The 14,898-nt window shown below is 33.0% G+C and overlaps 8 protein-coding genes across 8 annotated transcripts; 5 read left to right on the top strand and 3 right to left on the bottom strand.

The window, feature by feature from the left end:
* Positions 1-254: 254 nt before the first annotated feature.
* GPN2 (GTPase GPN2) lies at positions 255-1,313 on the top strand (the record flags this gene model as incomplete). The annotated part of the gene is made up of 1 exon (XM_004180100.1): positions 255-1,313. The coding sequence occupies one exon, from the start codon at positions 255-257 to the stop codon at positions 1,311-1,313; it is 1,059 nt and encodes a 352-aa protein (XP_004180148.1).
* Positions 1,314-1,520: 207 nt separating this feature from the next.
* On the bottom strand, positions 1,521-3,191 carry TBLA0D01200 (uncharacterized protein; the record flags this gene model as incomplete). Its single annotated transcript, XM_004180099.1, has 1 exon — positions 1,521-3,191. The coding sequence occupies one exon, from the start codon at positions 3,189-3,191 to the stop codon at positions 1,521-1,523; it is 1,671 nt and encodes a 556-aa protein (XP_004180147.1).
* A 707-nt stretch (positions 3,192-3,898) lies between these two features.
* PAC1 (Pac1p) lies at positions 3,899-5,194 on the top strand (the record flags this gene model as incomplete). Its single annotated transcript, XM_004180098.1, has 1 exon — positions 3,899-5,194. One exon carries the CDS (start codon positions 3,899-3,901, stop codon positions 5,192-5,194), a length of 1,296 nt encoding a protein of 431 aa, XP_004180146.1.
* Positions 5,195-5,413: 219 nt separating this feature from the next.
* Positions 5,414-6,622, top strand: ERG12 (mevalonate kinase; the record flags this gene model as incomplete). Its single annotated transcript, XM_004180097.1, has 1 exon — positions 5,414-6,622. One exon carries the CDS (start codon positions 5,414-5,416, stop codon positions 6,620-6,622), a length of 1,209 nt encoding a protein of 402 aa, XP_004180145.1.
* Positions 6,623-6,792: 170 nt separating this feature from the next.
* FSF1 (Fsf1p) lies at positions 6,793-7,764 on the bottom strand (the record flags this gene model as incomplete). Its single annotated transcript, XM_004180096.1, has 1 exon — positions 6,793-7,764. The coding sequence occupies one exon, from the start codon at positions 7,762-7,764 to the stop codon at positions 6,793-6,795; it is 972 nt and encodes a 323-aa protein (XP_004180144.1).
* An 873-nt stretch (positions 7,765-8,637) lies between these two features.
* On the bottom strand, positions 8,638-10,566 carry TBLA0D01160 (MFS transporter; the record flags this gene model as incomplete). The annotated part of the gene is made up of 1 exon (XM_004180095.1): positions 8,638-10,566. The coding sequence occupies one exon, from the start codon at positions 10,564-10,566 to the stop codon at positions 8,638-8,640; it is 1,929 nt and encodes a 642-aa protein (XP_004180143.1).
* A 1,213-nt stretch (positions 10,567-11,779) lies between these two features.
* On the top strand, positions 11,780-13,183 carry MGL2 (putative carboxylic ester hydrolase; the record flags this gene model as incomplete). Its single annotated transcript, XM_004180094.1, has 1 exon — positions 11,780-13,183. The coding sequence occupies one exon, from the start codon at positions 11,780-11,782 to the stop codon at positions 13,181-13,183; it is 1,404 nt and encodes a 467-aa protein (XP_004180142.1).
* Positions 13,184-13,480: 297 nt separating this feature from the next.
* MOD5 (tRNA dimethylallyltransferase) lies at positions 13,481-14,749 on the top strand (the record flags this gene model as incomplete). Its single annotated transcript, XM_004180093.1, has 1 exon — positions 13,481-14,749. One exon carries the CDS (start codon positions 13,481-13,483, stop codon positions 14,747-14,749), a length of 1,269 nt encoding a protein of 422 aa, XP_004180141.1.
* Between the last annotated feature and the right edge of the window lie 149 nt (positions 14,750-14,898).

Genomic DNA, 14,898 nt, shown 5'->3' with positions numbered 1-14,898 from the left:
TCTTATTTTTTAGTTAAATTTTATCATCATTAGCTGTATTTAGATTTTTCGGACTCTTTAGAAAGCATTTCTTTTTTTTTATTTTTTTGAAATTTATAGATAAATGATAAATTCTTTGAAAAATGATGAGCAATATTAAAAGGAGGATTAGTAAGTAGTTTAAAGCTTGTAAATTTTTTTCTTTCAAAAAAAAACGAACAAGGAAACTTCTTTTTTATTTTCTTCCACAAAATACCAGTATATAAAATTTACTTATGCCATTTGGTCAAGTTATTATAGGTCCCCCTGGCTCTGGGAAATCAACATATGCATTTGGTTGTTATCAATTTTTCAATGCTATTGGTAGACATACTCAAATTATTAATATGGATCCAGCAAATGATAGATTACCGTACCCTGTATCTGTAGATATTCGAGATTTTATTACTCTTGAAGAAATTATGAACGAGAAAGATCTTGGTCCTAATGGTGGATTAATGTATGCGATGGAATCTATCAATAATTCACTTGATTTATTTGTATTACAAATCAAAGCTTTATTAGCAGATCAAAACAATATACCATACCTAATCTTTGATTGCCCTGGTCAAGTAGAACTCTTTACACATCATTCTTCTTTATTCCATATTTTTAAGATTCTTGAATCCAAATTAGATATGAGGTTTTGTGTTGTCAATTTAGTGGATTCTATTTATATCACATCACCTTCACAGTATGTTTCTATACTATTATTAACGTTACGTTCCATGCTAATGATGGATTTACCTCAAATCAATGTATTTTCCAAGATTGATAAATTAAAATCATATAATCCTGAATTACCATTCAAATTAGATTATTATACAGAGGTTCAAGATTTGAATTATTTACAACCATTTATCGAAGAGGAAAATAAAAATAATTTATTATTAAAAAAATACTCTAAATTGACATCATCAATAAGTGAAATAGTTTCTGATTTTAATTTAGTATCATTTGAAGTTTTATCAATTGATAATAAACAAAGTATGATTAATTTGCAAATGAATATAGATAAGGCTAATGGATACATATTTGGTACATCTGAAATAGGAGGTGATACTGTTTGGGCAGAAGCTACAAGACAGAATGTTTCCATAATGAATGATATAGATATTCAAGATAGATGGTTAGATAACAAAGAAAAATATGATAAAGAAGAAATCGAACAATTAAAACAATTACAACAAGAAGATAAAGTTAATGATAAAGAGATTGATGTTAATGATGATGATGAATGGGAAAGGGCATTAAAAGAATGGGAAGACAAAAAGGGTATGGATTATGTGAGGTGATAATGCAAGATGAATCTACATTTAGTTGATATTACGATTAATTTTTTCAAGAATTGTATTTGTAAATACTATCTGTAAATTTGTAAATTTGTAAATGTAAATTGTCTATCATAAATTTTTAAATGCGTATTGTATATGTCTATCATTATTTATGTAAAAATTTCCTATCTATAAATTTAGTAATAAATCGTGGAATAATGTAAAATATTAGACTTTATAAATGATTTGTTTCCCATTTTTTTCATTATCTTTTACAATTGTATGATGATGACCAGAAACTCTCTTTACCACGATATTATCATTTTGTATAGCATTATTAGTATTAGTATTGGCATTACTATTACTACTGACTTCATTACAACATTGAATATTTTGGAACCATTGATCATGGATAATATCATCAAATGTTGCTCTTTTTGATGGGTCTATGGATAATATCTTGGAGATGATGGGTCTTGAAGCATGAGGTAATAGACGTAATAATCTATAAGGTCCATGGATTGTGGAAGGCTTTTCATTCTCCAAAGTGACAGCGTTTGGATTTGGAATTGGTTTATTGTTGTTTAACATGATTTGTTGTTGTTCTTTAATATATTGATCAGATTTACCTTGTTTCCTCATTTGAATCAATAATTCATGGTTTTTGGCACTTTGAACATAGTCATGATTAAAATCATCTTGCATGGAGAATAGATTGAAATTCTTATCTTTCTCCCTATCGGGTATTTTCCATGGGAAACGTTTCAACATCATACAACAATAAATGATACCAATGGACCAAATATCTACTAATCTAGGATCATATTGATTTAATTTATTGGAAACAAGAACTTCAGGTGGTAAATAAGGATCCGATCCAACTATACCATAAGTAAAATTGATATGATTAGAATCTGGATATTTGAAAACTAAAGAGGACCCAAAATCGATAATTTTGATAATACCATTTTCGGTCATGACACAATTATCCAATTTCAAATCTCTATGAGCTATACCTTTGGAATGTAGATAAATGACACCATTATTTAATTGTTTAAAATAACAATTAATCTCACCACGTGACAGTTTCCCGGACATCACCACACTGAAAAAATCAATGGGACAATATTCCATCACCAAATAATAATTGGATTGTTTGGAATCTGCAAAAATATCTAATGTGGTTATAATATTTTGATGATGAAGAATAGATCCCATCAAGTATTCAGAAGTACATTTTTTCGAATAAACTTTGATAGATTCATTTTGTTTTCTTGTTTTAAATTTCTTGACGGCAAACAATTTATGATCTGTTGGTCTTTCAATGATTTTCACTGAACCACCTGCACCTTCACCCAAGAGTTTCCCCAATTTCCCATATTTTTGGAACAAAATGGTATCATCATGATAAATGTTCATGTATTGTGATAATGAAAGTGAAGAATCTCGGGATGGAGGGATGGCCGAATGTTCATGACATGGATCATTCTTGGCATTTGTATTTCTTGGTATAAAGAATTTTTTCAAATCCGCCATGGAATTTGTATTAGTTGTAGTGGTATTAGTGGTTGCATTAGTATGAATATTGCTATTGTATTGTAATGATTGTAAGGAATCGGTACTACTACCGACGGATGTGCCTGGAATATTATTAATTGAATTGGTGCTATTGCTGTTGCTATTATGATTGAGACTATTGGTATTAGTGGTGAATGAGCCGTGGTTTAGGAATGAGAAATCTTTCGATGAGTCATGCAGGGGGTCTTTGGACCCCAAATTATGTATATTTGAAGTGGAAGCATGCTTTTTACCCATAAATGAAAGAAACTTGGCTTTCGAAGACTCATTGGTGGTGGTATTGTTGTTGTTTAAAAACGAACGACGAGAGAGTAACGTCATGATGAAATATTACACCGATGAATGTATATATGGTTGGTTTGAAAATTTTGTATGTTTTTGTATATGAAATGCGATTCGATGAGATGAGGTGAGATGCGAACGTCAGTTTCCTAAAAGTTTTTTATTACGTGTAGTATATATAAATATCAAGTAGTAGGCAGGGCGTAGCGCAATTTACCTATATATATATAACAACACACACACACACACACACACACACACACACATACAACATATGATATAAATAAATCTTGGTACTAAAAAAAAATTATTAGAACCAGAGTAATTCTTTAGTATGTTAAAGAATGTTTTGTAGTAGTAGAAAATTCGAATTCGTAAATTTTTCAGCGTCGGAAGAATACACAGAAAAATTCGCAGAACGTGCCGTTCTTTTTTGCCGGCAGACAATGGGCGAAGAACAAAAGAAACGACGAGCCGAGTCGGCCGAAAAACTGCACAGAAAAAGCTGCAGGACTCATGCGGCGCACGAGAAAACAGCGTGCGGTAAATACGCGAGGTATATAGGTAGCGTTATTTTTTGGCTGTTGATGGGCCGAGCCATCCAGAAAAGATCGAATGTGATATCGATATTGATAGAAAAAGAAATTGCAAAATTGGAATTGAAATTGGAATTGAAATTAGAAGTGAAATTAGAAGTGAAAACAAACAACAAACATAATATAATATAAAATAAATAAATAAAAAAGATGATCACTGATGACGACGAGCACGTGCTTGCGTATTTGCGTACGCGGCTAGGCGAGTCACGTGACGCAGAATTGTTACTAGCCGATCTGGCTGGGCGGCTAGCCGTTGCAAGTGACAGTGGTAGTGACACAAAAGATGTTGCCAGTGGAAATACCAATGGTACAAAAGAAAATGACACAAACACAAGCACAAACAATTCACTTTTACAACCTCTACGATTAAGTAAAATAGGGTTAGTACCAGTAGGTGATACTGGCTGTACTTCTGTGGCTATTATGGATGGCTTACCATTGGCTGTAATTGGTACTACTGGTGGCCGACTAGTTACTTGTGAACTTAAAGCTGGAAGCGGTCCAGGGGCAGTGGTTAGTAGTGTACGTGGCCATGTGGGTGCTGTTTCAGCAATAACACCTTGGACTCAAGGTGTGGTTAGTGCTGGTCGTGATGGCCAAATTAGAGTTTGGCGATGGCGTAATGGCCAAGATTTATCAACTGGCGAAAGTAACGGAGGCCCCGGTTTACATCTCGTACGGTCTTGGGTTGCACATGTATCTGGGGTTTCCGATCTTTCACAAGATGCGGCAGCTACTAAAGATTCGTCTCGGCGGTTACTTGCGTCTTGTTCACGAGATGGTACTGTCAAAATATGGGATCCCGAGGAACGTACAGCCACACTTGTAGCCACACTAACACCCCATGGTCTACAAGTTTGGATTAGAAGTGTTGTATTACATGGATCATGTCTTGTGACAGGGGGTCATGATGGTCGTGTCATTTTAGTCTATTGGACTAAAACTGGTCAAACTGTACAATTGTCTAGTGTACAAGCACATCAAACACCCGTAGAGAGTGTCACATTATCATTACATGCACATACGAATATGCCTCGATTAGGGTTCGAACATATCGTTTCTACAGGAAGAGATAACACTGCTGTGCTTTGGAAAATAGGGACTCCAAGGTTTAAACCAGGAACTAATGAACCACTGCCGTCTATCAGCTCATCTCAGCGTACGTTCACAAGATTATCTACTCTCAAGGGCCATGGTTCATGGGTTCGTAAGGCATATGTATTATCTCATTCCATCAATCCATCATCTTTATCCATCATCACTTGTAGTGATGATGGTAGTATACGTCTATGGGACACTTCCCTCATTCAAGCTCGACAATTGATGGTTTGGGATAACATCCATTCAAATTGTTTTATAAATGCATTCGATATAGATGAAATTCAAAAATGTTTCATCACTATAGCGGCAGACGGTAATGCTGCCCTATTCTCTATACGATAAATTAATTATTCGATCTTTTTTTATTTTTTTTTTTTTTCACTCTTCTTCATTTAGTAATTTTCCAAAAAAAAAAACTTTATTCGGTCTTTTCGCGTTACCCAAATTAGAAAATTATACATATACATATACATGTATATATATACATATAGATTTACATAAAAATATATATGCAAAAAAATAAAAAAACACAACAAACTAACAACACAACCAAACATTCAAATGCCATTACCTATCCTAACCTCAGCTCCAGGGAAAGTCATCCTTTTTGGCGAACATGCCGCTGTGTATGGAGAACCTGCCATCGCTGCAGCAGTTTCGTCTTTAAGAACTTATTTACTAGTTTCAAACGCCAATGATCCAAACATCATTCAATTGGATTTCCTAGATATAAAATTAACTCATCAATGGGAATGTAATGATTTCTCAACAATCCCCACCATTCAACCTTCCACCAAAGAATTGGATTCAACTCTTTTAAAATCAATCGATCCTTTATTATCCTCATTCAAATCTAATCCTTTACATCATCAAGCCGCCTTAACTTTTCTCTATTTATTTTTTTCCTTAATTCCAAATTTAAAAGGTTTAAAATTCTCTGTAAGATCCACTCTCCCCGTGGGTGCTGGTTTAGGTTCTTCGGCCTCTATCTGTGTTTCTCTTTCCACTGCTTTATTACATCTGGCTAAGTTGATTTCTATCCCCCTAAATAAAGCACAATTGAAATTAATCAATGATTGGGCTTTCATTGGTGAAAAATGCATGCATGGTAACCCTTCAGGGATAGACAATACCGTGGCTACTTATGGTAATTCCATTCTATTGAATTCACAATCACATGAAATTATAGATATAGATTTGCCTATCTTATTAACATATACAAAGATCCCAAGATCTACAAAACAACTGGTTTCTAACGTAAGACACATGTACAACTCTCATCATGCTATTGTCTCCAAGATTTTATCCTCAATAGGCCACATCACTCTTGAATCCAAAGATTTATTACTTGCAGACGCATCAGACATAGATTCTTTGGGTGAATTGATTAATATTAATCAACATCTATTACAAAGCATAAATGTCTCTCATCCAATGATTGAAAAAATTATAAAATTAACAAATCAATTCCAAATTGGTTATACTAAATTAACAGGTGCAGGTGGTGGTGGTTGTACTCTAACACTTTTGAAAAAAGATGTAGACCGTAAAGATGTAGACCGGTTCATTAATATCTTGAAGAAAGATTATAATTTTGATGTATTTGAAACGAACTTGGGTGGTTTTGGTACAGGTGTATTGGAATTGGATAATAAAAATAAAGAACTGGATGATAGAGTCAAACAATGTTTTGAAATTAAATCTTTGGCATCAAGGGAACAATTGGATCAAATTTTGCTACCATTATGTAATAATACAACTTTGAATTAACAACTTTTAAATATTTAATTAAAAATTTTTTTTTGTTATTTTTTTATTTTTTTATTTTCAGTACCCTTTTATTTACATTTCGCGTTACGCGTACTCATCTCCGATGTCATAATAATAATAAATAAATAAATAAATAAATAAATGAATAAAATAAAATAAATACACACATCTTATATACCACGATTGAAGTATACAGTTTCACTTAATGCACGACGTTGTAAATGTTCCTCCAATTGATCTCTTCTCATGCTTTGGCGTTGTGGAAAAACTCCAATGGCAAAAGGTAACGCAACAAATAATGTACTACCAACTAACCCTAAATTAGCTAAGTTTTGAATCTTCATTGATTTACCCTTCAAAATACCACTTTGCAATTTAACCAATATTAAAGGTGGAATAACCATCACTGGAGTAGCATTAATCACTCGACTCAACGCTGTTTGCCCAACAGCTTTAAATGCAGCTCTTTGAGATTTACCAATTTCTTCACCACTTTCCTTATCATATACACTGATCCCATTACGAATTTCATTACCTCTCATTAAAAACACATTCACAACACCAGCTGTAACAACGGCAGCAAATGGAACTAATCTACTTAGAATCAATTTTGTATGTGGTGAAATACCCCTTAATTTAGGTACTAATTTATTCAATCCCACTGCAACACCACATGACGCACTCACTGCAACAGTATAATTCTCAATCAATTGTCTTGTAGTTAATGGATCGGATTTATTAGCATTGGCAGAATTGATAGCTACATTTAAGGATTGATTAGCCCATTGCCAAAATAATGTCCCCGCAGTACCTAAACCAGGTGTTAACATACCAGCAGTAACAACCAAATTAGAAAGAACATTACATGACATTCTAAAGGGTAAGAAAACTTTATCACCCGTATCAGGATGAACGGTAGAATCCAAGACTTTTTTCGATTTCCAAAACTCTTGAGTAGTCTCTTTGATTAGTCCATTCTTATATGAACTGACAACCTTATAAGCCTTTTGTAAGTCTTCATTAGTAGTCAATAACATTCGTGGATCTGAAATCTCAGCACAATGACGAACTCGTCCCCAATAAGTGCTTAAATCAAATCTTGATTCGGGTAAACTAATTGGTCCAGGAACTGATGATGCCATTATAAACTAAGGTCAATGTTAAACTCCACTATCGGTAACGGTTACAAGAATTTTAAGGTTGAAAAAGTATATATTTATATTTATAGCTATCAAAATATTTTTACTTTTTTTTTTACTTGTTTATCCGATATATTTATATATAGATAGATATTTCAAAGGTTTGACCTAAATTTTTTTTATTTGACATCAAAAGAATCGATGAGCGGATCCGGCAATTTGAAATGTCCGGAGAAGAAAAAAAAGCGAACTTTCGTTTAGAAATATTCTTGAAAAATTTTTAATATAAAATGCCAATGGAAATCAGAAATTTAAAAATGTTATTAAATCTTCCCATTCTTTTTTTTTTGGTTTGTTTTAGAGAGGGTGATACGAACGCCTTCTATTCACTTTGCCATCTTTTCTGTTGATGAACGAAGGGGAAAAGAAGGCAAGAACAACAATCATGAGCGTCCTCATACTGTCTTTTGCAAAATCTTTTGTCTACATAAGATTAGTGTATCGCATTAAGTCGGTAACTGCGTGAATGAGATATTTTCTACCACTATCTTGATCTAATTTGATTGTAAATGACATTTAAAATATATAACAATGTAAAGCCTATACTTAAAACTGAAATGTTTTAACGTGGGAAACAATTTGGAAAACCAAAGATAAAAGTTCATGATTAAAATTCAACTCAAATTGGCAACAAACGTGAGTAAAAAAACATTCGTGAATGTAATAAAAAAGTATAAGTAATTAAAATTAAGGATGTATATAAATGAATTATTAAAAGGTATAATGGGTAAATGTATATAAATGTGAATATGAAAACAAAAAAGAAATTGAACCAGAATGCAAGGAATTTGGAAAGTCAAAAATAGCAGATATTGCTCATACGGTGGGAATGATATTGGAAGAACTTTCAGAATCATTCTCCATATTTGTATATATCTCGGCAGGTGCTGGTCCAGACACATTTGTGTGTGCTCTTTCCAACATTTCATGTTCTTGTTTCATGGAATGGCGTGTTATTTCTCTTGTTAACGATTGTAAAGTGGAAATATCAATACCACCCGAAGTTTTAATATCATGTACGTCATCTTCAATGTCCTTGTTTTCTTCAATTGTAGTTTGATCAATATCAGTATTAGAGGTTAAGTGATTTTCATTTTTTTCAGCTTCAAGTTTAGCCTTTTCTTCAGCTTGTTGTTTCATGAAGGCAGCCCAACCAAATTCAGATGTGGTTCTTAACCTTGGTCCCCATTTTTCAAAAATCCATGCAACAGGTAATAGAACACAACAAATCAAGGCAAATAATGTACTTGCCCATTGAATTTTCATATTTTGATACATTTGAATGGTAAATAATGGAAAGACACTACTTGTCACATATCTTAACATATTATTAGCAGCCATAGCTGATGCCATGTAAATAGGTGGATAACAAGTGGAGAAATACATGATGACTGAGAAAAAAATCAAAATTAGCCCAAATCCAAATGGAACACCAGCTGCGATTGGAGCCATCCAATGAACATCAGCTCTGGCAGTCCATGCTTGCCAAAATAAGGCAACTGGTAATGCAACAGCACCAAACTTACAAGCTAATAATAAATCTTCTGGTAAGATTGGAACCAATTCACCGGTTTCAGCATTTCTCTTACCTCTATAAGGGGTGGTTCTTAAAGAAGTTGAATTAGCCAAAGGTGGAGTACCCTTTGGAGGTGCAGGGAATAAATATTTACGATCAATGAATAGATAGAATGCAGAACCTAACCATAACCCAATACCAATACCCAAAAATGGTAACCCTGAAATACCAATACTCATATGATATACACCACGGTAAATAACTGGGTAAGCCTCAAAAAAGGCAAATAGCACAGCAAAGATGAAGGCAACATAGATGCTGAAGACTAAAACAATTGGTTCAACGACTAACATATGTAAAGGTCTTGTTAAAGTAATCTTTAAAGTCATCTTGGCAAAAATCTTTTGATCTTCTTTTGATAATTTCTTTAAATTCAAACCTCTCTTCTTGGCACGTTTCCTTAGGATAACGCCTTTATGAGTTTCTGGCATTAGAATTAAAAATGGCATAATGACACCACCAGCAATTAATTGAATATAAGTGGCCCATCTCCAACCTTTCTTCTCAGTAGCGAATGAAGCCATGACGGGACTAATGACAGGTCCCAAGAAAGGTGCTAAACAGAAAAATGTCATAGACACAGAGACTTCGTCAATATCAAAAACATCCATGATAGTACCACCAGCAACAGATAATGCGGGAGAGGCAAATACCCCTGAGAAGAATCTTAAAGGTAAGATGATTCTTTGTTTCCCTCCTGACAATGCGACACCCATTGCGAATAACATTGATAATGGCAAAGAGATAACATAGACTGGCTTTCTACCAAACACTTCACTTAGAGGGGCACCCATGGTAGTAGAAAGACCAAATAAATAGAAAGTTAACCCAGCTAATGCTAACGTTTGACTATAATGATATTGAAGAACCATCTCAGGCACACCTGTCACATATAATGAGGAACCCATTGTTACAACTAAACATAAGATAGCAGCAATCATGGTACAACTCCATTTCTTGAGAGTAGACCAATTATGTGGATTATCCATATCTGCTGGACCATCCCAATCCAAAGTCTGAGGATCTATTGGAGTGTCATCATCATCTGACACCTCTTGTGTGCCAGTGGAGAAATTACCATTAGAAGCACGATGATGGATGTGATTTGATTTGGAACTGAACGTGGAGCCCACTGTAGAGTTATAATCTTCTTCCTTAACAGAAGTCATTTTGTTCACAACTATAGTTTTGGTATTTTATTTGTATAAATCTATCAGTTTATCTAAAAAATTATTAGTTTGATCAATTTTTCCAGATTCACACTACATACAAGAGAAACCTCATCTTTTCATATATATATGCTTAGATGTAGGACTATATATATATATTAAGGATCATTAAATGCCACAATTTCTTTATTATTACCATTGCTAGAAATATATTGGTTAATGATATTAACTGTTTTTAAAGATAAATAATATAGCCTATAGAAGATGACAACCTTTAACTGACGGGGTTTAGAAACTTATCCATCGGATATATGACATGAAATTCTTATTATACCCGAAAATCAAGAATTCTAGTATCTCATCGTCGGGTATAACAACTATACCCGAGACTAAGCTCTTAAATTCTCGGCGTTAAAAGCCTTCGCTACCGAGAATTTTGCCCAACAAATTTCCCCGTAGGGCTTCTTTGTGTCCATACTGGGAAATGGGACTAAATTGACAGATCTGTAGTGTTTTCCGGACTACGCCAGAGCGTCACATAACCTCTGCAATAATAATAAAACAAGAGGCTAAGAAGGTAAATAAAAATACTGTAAGAATCATTAGGAAAATGAGCTAATGACAAGTGAGGCTTAAACCAGGAGCTACTATTTTTTTACCTTTATTTTTTTCACATGCTAAGGCTTTAGTTTTTGTAGCATTGGTCATCTAATTTAATATTGCTTAGATAATATTTGTTTCTTAAGCGATGGTACAAGAAGAGATATATTGACAATACGATTAGAAAGGGAGTGAAACAGATCAGTATATCTTTAAAGTTATTACAATTTTAAGTACACTTGGTATTGAAAAATTTGTGTTTTGAAATTAGTATAAATTGAGTTAGATGTCTATGTGCTCACACACACATATATATATATATATTTTAACAAGATAAGTCAATTTATTACGCACGACTAATAGAATGATTATAGTACTAAATTCTTGCCTTTTGCTCTTATTGGATTATTGATTAAAAGTTTTATTATCTATGCTATTTCCCAAAATGGAACCAAAGTCCGTACAACCCTGGAGGTTTGAAATTCCTTGAAATTTTTGGATTTACAGGTAAAATTATTCATAAATATAGAAACAGTTCATACCTAGGAAATTGGGTAAAACGATAAAGAGAATAATAATATAACATACACAATCTTAATTTATTCAAGTAAAAATGCGTTTCATAGATAGGTTCACCACGTTAGCTGTAAAACAAACATACTCTTCTACTCCATTAACATTTATTGAACCCAAGGCAATACATAACACTTCAAATAATATAGATGCTATTAGTTTACAAAGCTTAATAGATAAACATTCTCCAGAATTATCCAACGATGCAAAGAGTTCATTACATCCTTGGCTAGTAAATGGCCATTTGCAAACGATATATGCTTCGTATAATTCATTTGTTGATAGAGATATAGTTTCATACAAAAGATTCATTATAGATTATCCTGATCATGGACAGGGTGCTTTAGATTTTGCAGTTTCTCCCTTTAATGATCACCAGCAGGATACTAATGAGGAAGTATATATTCCTGAGACTCAGACAGACTTCTCGCTACCAACCGAATTTGATTACTCATTTATTCATCCTGATACAGTGAAGCCTTCAGATGACAGTAAGCCAATGCTTATAGTTTTGCATGGATTGACAGGTGGTTCTGCAGAAAGTTATGTGAGAGCTATTATTAAATCAATAACCTCATCCCAATTTGGGTTTGAAGCTTGTGTTTTAAATTCAAGAGGTTGTTGTAATTCTTCCATTACTACACCAAAACTTTATAATGGTGGCTGGACTAATGATATTAGATTTGCTGTAAAGAAACTAAGAGAGTTATACCCCAATAGACCCTTTTATATGATTGGGTTCTCCTTGGGTGCATCAATGCTAGCAAACTATTTAGGTGAAGAATCATCAAAATCAGATATCAAATGTGCTGTAGTCATGGGCAATCCTTGGAATCTATCGAGATCCTCATATTATATAAATAATACCCCAGTGGGGAAATGGGCTTATTCACCTGCCCTGGGGAATAATTTAGTCGATTTGACAAAAAAACATTTACCAGTATTAAGGACGAATATTGAATTTCAAGATTCATTTAAAGATGAAAAATTGAATTCAATCAAAACTGTTATTGAATTTGATGATACTTATACAGGCCCTCTCTTTGGTTATAAAGATGCTCAAGACTATTATAACGATTCTTCTTCATACAAGAGGATTGCTACTATAAGAACTCCTCTATTGGCCATCAATGCAATGGATGATCCAATCGTAGGTTCTGATTCACTTCCAGATGATTTAATTAAACAAAACCCATTCGTTATATTAGATAAAACTTCAATCGGTGGTCATATAGCTTGGTTTAAAAATAGTTCCGGCGAAAGATGGTATGCTGAGCCAATATGTAAGTTTTTCAAGGCATTTAATGATGAGATTACAATGAAAGGCCTAATTCCAAATCCTGAAGTAATCAATTCATTACCAAAAGCAAATGTTAAACATGTAAGAACAACCGACTTAAATAAAAAAGAGAATGAATCAATGCTCAAACCTCTTGCTATATAGATTATTTATAAATTAATTTAGCGAATACTAAGCTTGCTTTTTTTTTGCTCTTTTTTCTTGTATTTGATTAATATATGAAGATCCTTTTTTTTCCTTGTTACCGCCAATTTCTTTTGCTTTATGAAAATGGCTCACGTCTGAAAAAAAAATGCACATATCCGATGAGCTTAAAAAATGTTTCAAGCAAACAGAAGGTGGACTGAAAAAATCTCAATTTCAGGCATATAACCAAGGTTACTATCATTACATGCAATATTATAATATTATATGCTAAAAAATATTTTACAAAAATCAAAAATGTCAATATCAACAAAAAAAGTAATCGTTATAGCTGGTACAACTGGTGTGGGGAAATCTCAATTATCTATCCAAATCGCTAGTCATTTCAATGGTGAAGTAGTTAATTCTGATTCTATGCAAGTCTATAAGGATATTCCAATTATTACCAATAAACATCCATTGGAAGAACGCGAAGGTGTTCCTCATCATGTAATCAATCATATAGATTGGAAAGATGAATATTATCTTCATAGATTTGAAAAAGAATGTATTGAAGCTATTGAAGACATTCACAGTAGAGGTAAAATTCCTGTAGTGGTTGGTGGTACACACTATTATCTACAAGCATTGTTTAATAAAAGTGTGAAAAAGGATCAAGATCAAACGAAAAATAGAAAAATCACAATAGATGAACAAAAAATTTTAGATTCAAATGATTCAAATTTAATATTTAATGCTCTTATAAAATATGATCCCAAAATAGCAGATAAATATCATCCAAATGATATAAGACGTGTGAAAAGAATGCTAGAAATATATTATTGTACAGGTAAAACACCCAGCGAAACTTTTGCTGAGCAAGAAAATACTTTGAGATATGATACTTTATTTTTATGTCTTTTTAGTGATAGAGCTGCCTTAAATAAAAGATTAGATAATCGTGTTGATAAAATGCTAGAATTAGGAGGTATGGAGGAAATCGAGCAGTTATATAAATACTATAAAGAAAATAATTATTCGATTGATCAGTGTGAAAATGGGGTATGGCAAGTAATTGGATTTAAGGAGTTTTTACCGTGGCTAGAAGATAAAGATAATGTTAAATTAGAAGATTGCATTGAAAGAATGAAAATCAGAACAAGACAGTATGCTAAAAGACAAGTAAAATGGATTCGTAATATGTTGATCCCTGATATAAATGGGGACATTTATTTATTAAATGCAACTGATTTGGATCAGTGGAATACTTTAGTATCAGAAAGAGCTTTGAGAATAACGACCGATTTTGTAAATAATAATAGCATTTCGGAAGCTCATGCTCCACCTGAGCTAGAAAAATTGCTACCAAACTTGGAGAACACTACCAAACCAGAAGGACATTTTAGTTGTTCTATATGCCGTAACAGTGACAATTCTGAATTAACTGTTATCGGTAAAGATCAATGGAATATTCATTTGAAAAGTAGAAGACATAAACATAACTTAAATAGAGGTGCAAAACTTGCTGCATATGAGAAATGGAAGGCACAAAACGGTTCTAAAATAGAAAATGAAAGGGAGAATTAATGAATTTAGGGTGAAATAAAGTACAATTAACATATAAGTTCAATCGTTATCATAATCTTATTTAGTTATACATATTTTATAGAGATGACATGTGATAACTAAATATAAATATATATTTTCTGTTCTTGTTGATAGGAATGTATTCGATA

The sequence above is a fragment of the Henningerozyma blattae genome, chromosome 4 (assembly GCF_000315915.1).
Source record: "Henningerozyma blattae CBS 6284 chromosome 4, complete genome".
NCBI lineage: Eukaryota > Fungi > Ascomycota > Saccharomycetes > Saccharomycetales > Saccharomycetaceae > Henningerozyma > Henningerozyma blattae.
Note: the sequence above shows the minus strand (reverse complement) of the source record. Positions and strands in the feature narration are given on the sequence as shown.